General features: G+C 44.5%; 1 protein-coding gene across 1 annotated transcript; it reads left to right on the forward strand.

Annotated features, from left to right (window-relative positions):
* Positions 1 to 689: 689 nt before the first annotated feature.
* LOC104421561 (linoleate 13S-lipoxygenase 2-1, chloroplastic) lies at positions 690 to 7327 on the forward strand. The gene is given in 12 exon segments (XM_039303481.1): positions 690 to 1086; positions 1089 to 1157; positions 2795 to 2887; positions 2890 to 3062; positions 3954 to 4191; positions 4732 to 5052; positions 5201 to 5286; positions 5398 to 5407; positions 5410 to 5507; positions 5605 to 5912; positions 6005 to 6271; positions 6374 to 7327. Coding segments are annotated over 12 exon segments (2703 nt in total). The 5' UTR covers positions 690 to 806; the 3' UTR covers positions 7134 to 7327.
* Positions 7328 to 9657: the final 2330 nt, after the last annotated feature.

A 9657-nucleotide genomic window follows, 5' to 3' on the forward strand; every position in this document is an offset into this window, starting at 1 on the left:
GTCACCTTTACGACGAGCGGTGGAAGAGTACATGGGTGAGGTCGGGTCGCTAGAGTCTCGCCCGGCCACCGCAAGGCTCGGCCTCGCCTAGGCGGCGCGAGGTTGGCCTCGCCCTAGCCTAGCGATGGCCGAGCCTCGCCCGGCCGGCAAGGCACGGCCTCGCTTGGGTTGGGCGAGGTATGGCAAGGCTTGGGCCAATGAGCCTCGCCGTGGCTCTGCGTCTCTGAGAGCCGGCAATGCTTCGGTGAAGTCGTCGGCCCTTGTTTGGCTAATGGCCACGGGCCATGGGCGATGTTGGCGATTGGCCAAAAGAAGAAGAAGAAGAAGAAAGAAAGAGAAGAAGAAAAGAGAAGAAAAAGAAGAGAGAAAAATTGATTCTAGAAATTGTTCCCAAAACAAGAAGTTAATTTTTCTACTTCTTTTTTCCAAATCTATTCCGAGAAAAAAAATTGTTCTCGAAAATAAAAGTTTTATCAACCACTTTTCTATTCTTTTTCGTTTCCCGAAATAAAGAACATAAATTTTTATTCTAAAGCTGAAATTTTTCCGGGTCGGTCCAAAACAAACTCTTCCATCGGCCACTAACAATGCGCCACGTGGAGGCATGGGCACGCTTAGTGTCTTCTACCTTCTTCCCTCTGCAGAGGCGATAATGACAAGTCCTATCTCTTCCCCTTTTCCCATTTCCTCCATTTTCACGTGCCATGTTCCTGCATTTAGGCCAAAACTCCCTCTATAAAACCCACTAGATCGAACCTCCAGAACCCCATCACGTCGAAGTCATCTTCATTGCCACCACCATCATCATGCTGAAGCCGCATCTTCATCAATCCCGGTCCGCTTCCCCGACCCTGTTCCCCTTGAGCAAGCCGTTTAGCCAAGGCAATGGCGGGGTCGCAGTCTTGCTGGCACGGTCGGCGCCTGCGCTCCGAAAGAGCCCTAGAACCGCTCGGGTGGGGCTCGCCTCGAGAAAGATCAAAGCGGTAGCGAGCCCCGGCGCTACCGAGAAGTCGCTGTCGGTTAAAGCGGTGGTGTCCGTGAAACCGAGCGCCGGTGGGCTGTTCTCGGAAATAGGGATAAACCGGGGCTCGATGATATTGCTGATTTGGTGGGGAAAACGCTCCTCTTGGAGCTCGTTAGTGCAGAGCTTGACCCCAGTAAGTATTGAGCATTCAGTTTTACTCTCCAGCTGGTCAACACATTTTAAAAGTTGGGGTAGATATAGGTGCAATTTGATTGAGACCTTTTACTTTTTAGAAATTTTGCGACGTTCATAATTGGACTTTTATTTGGAGCGAAACATCTCAAAATTTTCTAAGTACAAAAGTAAAGATTTTTGAACCATATATGAAATTTTAACAATTTTTGTAAGAGTAAAAGATCTTTTCTATGTTTAGAGAAATGTCAGATAAGTACTTAAGTTATTTACAACTGGCAAGAAACAAGGATTTTTTTTTTTTAACAAACATTTTTTAAATTTGTCCGTGGACGTATGTTTGTATTAGAAGATCTGATGCATGTTATTCAAATTAGTACTAAATGGGAAAACTAATATTAATAGTTAATTTTCATGTATATATTTTCATGTCTTGTTATTTTATATATATGTATCTATTTAGAAGATCTCGATCTACGATTAATCTATGACTTGGAGAAGTTTTTCTAGTTGTCAAGCATATTGCTTTACTATATGCATATAAATTTTCAATCTATGATATAGCATGATGTTCACTTAGGGAATAAGTGCAAAATTAATCATTAAACATTTTGGTCATTGGAGAATTGAGCCCTTGACGTTTTATGTTTAATTAATTAAGTTCACGACATTTCAAAAAATGAGCAGTCAAGTCCTGCACTTACTGTCAATGGAGTTTCAATTGTAGAAATTTGCGTCACTCTCAGATCCGTGGCCACATGACATTAGAACTAAGGCTAGTGGAAGACAAGTACGATTTCCAACATTGGAAACCTTCCGATAGCAGACTTGATTGCGCATGTTTTTTTTTTTGTTTCAAATGTTAAGAACTTAATGGACCAACGTAAAATGTTAAAAACTCAATTGATCAGTGGTCAAAATGTTGTGGATTAATTCTCTATTTATCCCCTTTTTTGCCGATCTTTTCTCCAAAGTTGGAAAAAAGTTTTGAATACAACAAGTATCTTGCAAACATGGTGCGACAATCCAATTACATTTCTTTTTTTTTTTTTTTTTTTTGAAGTAATTGTCTGTGTTACAATGAGAAAATCAGCCACTTAAATCTGTCGGCATGTTTGAATTACATACACACAAATAAATGACTCATTGATCAGTAGGTACACAGCTAGAGATCGTGATCTTTGCTCAGATTTTTTTTTTTTCTATTATATCATGGTCCATCCCAAATCTTGTTTTCTAAGCCATGATATAGACAATATATAGATTTTACTCTTTACCCTTTCTATGTTCGACCTTCCATCTGTGAGAGAGAGAGAGATGGTCCTAGCAAGGGAGGAACGCCATTGCCTCGATTTTAATTAGAAAGAATCATGGACAAGAATGGAAAAAAATGGCAACATTATCTCTTCTGGAAAACGAATTATTCAGCTCTGAGCCCCCGATTCGACGATCTTCTGTTAGATTCGCCCTCATTTACTTTCATGGCTTAATTTCAGCTTCCTAACATCTAGCCCTCTCCATGTCATGCGAGAGCCAACTATAATTTCGGTCTTGTTATGATATTGAAAATATCGATCTCTTGTATTCACAATGTCGATGATTCAAATACGGTCCTGATTTTCTGAACTTTGTAAACAGAGACAGGACTAGAGAAGGGGACAATCAAAGGGTACGCACACAAGAAAAGCCAGAACGAGAAGGAGGTGACCTACGAGTGTGAGTTCAAGGTCGAGACGATTTCGGGGAGGCTGGGGCGATTTTCGTGGAGAATGAGCACCACAAGGAGATGTACCTCAAGGAAATCGTCCTTGACGGGTTTGCCAGCGGTCCTCTCAGCATTACATGCAACTCCTGGGTTCACTCCAAGTTCGATAACCCACAAAAGCGGGTCTTCTTCACCGATAAGGTTAGATCATACCCATAGCTAATAGTTTTCTATCTAGGGTTATTTTCTCATTTATCATGAGGTTATTACATATAAGAAAAGATCAAGACCATTTAGGATTATCACTTGAATAGATAGTATACATATGCGAAACTTGAAAATTGGGTTTTTTTTTCCCAAGACTGCTAAATACTTAAGGAGGAGAGGATTGTCATAAAACAAGAGTATTCGAGCAGAGAGCAGGTAAATCAATTAGCTTACGTGTCATGAAATGCAACTTTAATCACATTTGATTAGCTATAATCGCCAACAGTACTAAACGGTAGTATCAAAGTTATCTCAAGGCATAGGAGGGTAAAATTCCGACCTAGACAGGAAAAACCAGCATCTTCAGAGCTGGCGTAACTTTAGAGCTGGCGTTACTTTTTCAGTGAAGAGTGGAGAAAACCTATTACATGCACAGCGTCCTCTTGAAGGGACCCTACTTCAAGAACTGGTGAAACTAACGTACCATGCACGTGAACGAACAGCCCCCACATTCATGTAAATCTTTTTACTCTCTCTCCCCCTCGCGGTCCCCTTTTGTTTGACAACGCCCAACAGCACTTCTTTGAGTGGAGAGACCATAAATTAACGTACGATGCACGTGAATGAAAAGCGTCCACATTCATTTAAGTCCTTTAAGTCTCTTCAAGCCCACAGCGTCCTTTCAAAAAAGCAAATTGAAGACAGCTTGTGTGACAGCCTGACAGATGCCCGCTCCCCAGAACTTGAGAAAGGAATTCAGTCAAAGCAAGACAATTAATTAGAGAGAGTCGATGATTACTAATCTGAATCACGAGCAGTGCTTAGATAGATTCAACTTGGAGCTTGATAGTTTTCATTTTCAATGTTGCCCTCCTGTGGCGGCAGTGCTACTTGCCGGCGGAAACGCCGAGCGGGCTGAGGAGGCTGAGAGAGGAGGAGCTGGTGATCCTGCGGGGGAATGGTCAAGGCGAGAGGAAGTCGTACGAGAGGATATACGATTACGATGTGTACAACGACCTCGGGAATCCGGATAGCGGCGCGGATAAGAAGAGACCAGTGCTTGGAGGCAAAGAGTTCCCGTATCCCAGGCGATGCCGGACCGGGCGCCCTCGGTGCAAGACCGGTGAGTCGAGATATTATCGTTATCACTTCGTAATAATGACTAGCACAACACAACTTTAGATTTGAACAAGGTCCATTCGTATGATTTTTTTTTTGGGCCGACAGGCAATGTGCATGATTTGAAAAATGTTCTTTTTGGACGGGAAAGGCACTCCATAATAATCTGTCCAAAGGTTAAATTTCTTGGTCTCTTCCTACTCTTGATGAGAGATGACATGGCGAATACCCATTCGAATATTTTTTTTTAGAGAGAGAGATGGACCATGAGAGCGAGAGTCCATAAAATTGACAAAAAATTGAAAAATGGAACTTCTGTATTTTTCTCTCTCAAAACCATCCTAATAAAAAACATCAGCCATTCATAATTTCTTATCCTTTAGGCATGCTTCTGGCTATGATCATATATCTTATCAACGTAATATAATAAAGAACCCAGCTGTAAACAAACAATTGATTATAACTATGCGTTTCTTCGGATGATCAGTTACAAGCTCAGTATAATGTAAGCTAGTGCTAAACATCCGGATATAATGTCAAGCAGATCCAGAGTCAGAATCGAGGAGTGGAACCATATACGTGCCTCGAGACGAAGAGTTCTCGACGATAAAGGAATTGACGTTCTCAGCGAAGACGTTGTACTCGGTGGTGCATGCGCTGGTGCCGTCGCTTGAGACGGCGATAGTCGACACCGACTTGGGATTCCCGTTCTTCACCTCCATCGACGAGCTCTTCAACGAAGGTGTCAACTTGCCCCCGTTGCAAAAGCAAGGCTTCTTCAAGGACCTCCTCCCTCGGCTCGTCAAGGCCGTCACTGATGTCGCCGAAGATGTCCTGCGCTTTGAAACTCCCGATACCATGAACCGTGAGCAAACCCTATCCCTCTCCCTCTCCCTCTAGTTAGATTCTATGTTTGATAGCGGTCTTACAGAAATTTATTATTTACGGTGAAGATTATTATATATCTGAGACTTTTGATTCATAATAATTAGCTCTGTTGTTTCACTATGCAGGAGACAGATTCTTTTGGTTCAGTGACGACGAGTTCGCTCGTCAGACCCTAGCGGGAATCAACCCTTGTACGATCGAGTTGGTCACGGTAATATAATATATATAACGTGCAGCTATATAATTTGCTCAAATACATTAGTTTCATGAGGATTAATTCCTAGAAGGTTAATATATAAGTGGTGTTAAAATGTGTACTCAGGAGTGGCCCTTAAAAGCAAGCTCGACCCTAAGGTCTATGGTCCGCCTGAATCAGCAATCACGACAGAGATCATTGAAAGGGAAATTAAAGGTTTTATGACTATTGATGAGGTACGAGGAAACTACTTTGACGAAGCATCGCCTAATACAACCTATGAAATCAGACCAAACAAATTAATGAAATTCCACCCGATTCAATGTTGAGCAGGCCTTAAAGCAAAAGAAACTGTTCATTTTGGACTATCACGACCTTTTCCTACCGTACGTGAACAAAGTGAGGCAGCTCAAGGGGACGACCCTATACGGGTCGAGGACCCTCTTCTTCTTGACCCCCGACGGGACGTTGAAGCCCCTCGCCATTGAGCTCACACGGCCACTGTCCGACGACGGCGGGAAGCCACAATGGAAGCAGGTGTTCACCCCGTCGTGGCACTCCACCGGCAAGTGGCTCTGGCGGCTCGCCAAAGCCCATGTCCTCGCCCACGACTCTGGATACCACCAGCTCGTCAGCCACTGGTAACAAAACAAGCCGGTCATTACATCTCGCCGAGCAGGAAAAAAAAAAAAGGTATAGATCTGAGAAATGCTAATTGCTTCGTTCGTCGCAGGTTGCGGACTCATTCTGCCACGGAACCTTACATAATAGCGGCGAACCGGCAACTGAGCGCGATGCACCCGATCTACAAGCTGTTGCACCCGCACTTCCGATACACGATGGAGATCAATGGTCTGGCCCGTGGGTTTCTCATCAACGGCGAAGGCATCATCGAGAGCTCCTTCTCTCCCGGTAAGTACTCCATGGAGCTCAGCTCCGTCGCCTATGACAAGCAGTGGCAATTCGACTTACAAGCCTTGCCCAATGACTTGATTAGCAGGTATTGCACATTGATGAAAATTAGGGAAAGACAAAAATTAGTCATATAATAACTCCATCCTTGCACTTGTCACGCTTTTCTCATCGTGTCAACTCCTGCCAGGGGATTGGCGGTGGAGGACCCGACGGCACCGCATGGCCTTAAGCTAGCGATCGAGGACTACCCCTTCGCCAACGACGGCCTCCTCCTGTGGGACACCATCAAGGAGTGGGTCACCGACTACGTCAACCACTACTACCCCGATCCGAGCCGCATCGCGTCGGACAAGGAGCTCCAGTCCTGGTGGACCGAGATCCGGACCGTCGGCCACGGCGACAAGAAAGACTCCCCCGGGTGGCCCGACCTCAAGACCCCGTCCGACCTCATCCACATCATCACCACCATAGTCTGGATCGCCTCCGGCCACCACGCTGCCGTCAACTTCGGCCAGTACACCTACGCCGGCTACTTCCCTAACCGGCCCACTATCGCCCGAACCAACATGCCCGTCGAGGATCCCAAAGAAGAAGAGCGCAAGCTCTTCTGGGATAAGCCCGAGGTCACGCTCCTCACGTGCTTCCCGTCGCAGATACAGGCGACGAAGGTGATGGCGATCCTCGACGTGTTGTCGAACCACTCGCCGGATGAGGAGTACCTAGGGCAAGATCCGGAACCGGCGTGGAAGCAGGAGCCGAGGATACACGCGGCGTTCGAGAGGTTCAACGGGAGGCTGAAGGAGCTTGAGGGCATCATCGATGCGAGGAACAATGACCCGAAATTCAGGAATCGGAACGGAGCTGGGGTCGTGCCGTACGAGCTGTTGAAGCCGTTCTCCGAGCCCGGCGTGACCGGGAAGGGAGTTCCATACAGCATATCCATCTGAGAAGACGGCCTTCTTGTTCAGGACGGCCGCGGCGACGACGGTGGTTGCAGAGAAAATGCTTTTCTTTATATTTTTGTGGAAGAAGGCAAGTGTAGTACATGCCGACGACAGGCTGATCATCCTAATTTGTGGACAACATTTTCTAATTGTTCGTTTCTACTCATCTAGTCAAAAAGTGACCTCGTTCTCTTTTAGATCGCCTCGTCCTTGTTTGGTTTTCGGTTTTAGAGGGGTACGAGAAGTATGACTTATTTCTGACATACCAACTGCACGTGGCTGGTAAAATATCGAATTCCTATTTTATAACTTAATGAGTTTACACAAAGCTTGTCATGTCACGTAGAGGTCAAAGGTGGTTGGCTGTAGTTTGACTAATATGAATAAAAACGTGAGGACTAAAATCAGGCAAAGCCATACATATAACCAACATTTCGCAGTTTTTATCGTGCTGTTTTTTTTTTTTTTGGTCAGAAAATTTATCGAACTGTTACTCACTCGGGTATTGAAAGGTCCTACTGAGAAAATTTCAAGCTACATTCTTATTTTAGGTGCGCAACGGTTTGATCCAGAAGAAGATCAATCTGGTTGTAAGCTCATTTTGAACTTCCGCATCAACATTAATCTTTTCCTTGTACTTTTACATGAAATATAATCAATAAAAAATTTTCTTTCCGCAGGTAAACCTGAGATTGTACTATGAACATGCTTAATAATTGTTTGTTTGTTCCATGAAAAAAAATTGTCAATTTTCTTTTTGTGAAATTTTTTTTTCAATGTTTGAATCACTTGGGAAGATGAATTGATAGAAAATATTTTCATAGTCAACAAAACATATTTAATTAGATCAAGAAAATGATTTCCTTTCTAATAATGAGAATTCATTTTTCAATATATGACTAGATATCAACGCCGGCATTAGAGACTTATGTGTTTGGCCACAAGAACCTTGATGCCTATGCTTGGACCCTCGGTGGCCAAGCCTATATCCTAGAGGTCATGCTTGGGACACCAATCTTCATGCTTTAGTCCTCGTCGACCATGCTTGGGTACTCAGCTTCCACTCCCAAGTTACTAGCACCTGAGAATGGACCAATCAAGGCTCGGCTCTGTTACTTGGCAGTCACCCCTAGATCAAACGAGGTTGGGCCCAAGTCGCTTGAGGCCAGACCCAAGACTCCAGTGCCCATTAAATTACTACTTAATATTGGATTAATTACCAACTCTCATTTTAGTTATTTACTGATATTTATTTATATTCATCAATTGTCCAATATTTCTTATTGTTTGCAAACTTTAATTTTCATCTCTTAAAAAATCCTTAAATTCACCCAGCTTTTCTTTTTTAAATTACGAACCTTATTATTAGGCCAAACACTTTCACGATTCCTGATTGAACCAATCAATAGTGTGAATATGCCAACTTTATTTCCTGCATTATGGAAGGCAATTGGGTTGGGTACGCAAAATTGGAATTTCTTGTCAAAACACTAACTGATGGGCACTATGCACGCATGTTTGGTAACTCTCATAAAAATATATTGGTAAATACAAAATTCAGAAAAATGAAAATATAAGTGCTGTGTTGACATTTAATTTAAATTTATTTTTAGAAATAAAAGATAATCTTTGATTATAGAGGGAAATTTTGAAAAAAAATCTTTGAAATCAAAAATACAACAGCAGTGTGATTTTGGAGTCGCATTTTTGTTAAAGAAGTTGAATTTATATTGGGAAATTTTCAACAACTTTGAGCGATTTCACTGTGAAATGCGAGGCTTCAGAATCGAGAAGGGGGCTTCTCTTCATCTTTCGTCGAAGAAAAAAAAGAAAACTGAAGAAAAAAAAAAAGTGTGGGGAGGCTTCTCTTAGTTCGAAAATCAACACAAAAGAAGAAAAAAAAAAGAGCTTTTGGAGAAGAGAAGCAAAAGTCAGCAGCAGCAGCAGCAGAAGGACAAAACTTCTGCTGAAGGTACAGACGCTACAGTGACCGGCAGAGAGAAGTGACCGGACGTGCAGCAGAGAGGAAAGAAGAACCACTGTTGGTCTTCTTCGTTGAGCCCTCTGCCGGCGCCCCTTAGTCGCCGATTCCCCGCACAGAAACTCGCCCGCGCCACCGTACCGACCCACGAAGCGCTCCGCGGCCCACTGCACCAGTACCGCCGCTCCTGTTCCGCCGCGTGACCTGACGCCAGCAGCTGCGACCCCGGCCTTCCACGCTCGTCGCTCGCTGCCCCCGATCGCTGGCTCCACGTTCGTTGCCCGCGTCTGCAACCGACCGCTGACTCCTCCTCACCCGCGACTCAACGCCTAAGCCGCTCTTGTTTTGTTCCGAGCTCCCCTGATGACCACTGCTGCTGTTCCCGCGCTGCTGTCTCTCAGCCCGTAGCACAGAAGCCCCGACACTCCCCGCTGCTGCAGATCGCAACACCAGCAGCTCTCCACAGCCCGGCGCCCCCCGACGACCCGACGTTTGCTCCTGCTGCCGGTCCGCTGCTTCCCTCTGCCGAAGCTCTGCCGAGACCGG

The sequence above is a fragment of the Eucalyptus grandis genome, chromosome 10 (genome assembly GCF_016545825.1).
Source record: "Eucalyptus grandis isolate ANBG69807.140 chromosome 10, ASM1654582v1, whole genome shotgun sequence".
In the NCBI taxonomy this organism is placed as follows: Eukaryota; Viridiplantae; Streptophyta; class Magnoliopsida; order Myrtales; family Myrtaceae; genus Eucalyptus; species Eucalyptus grandis.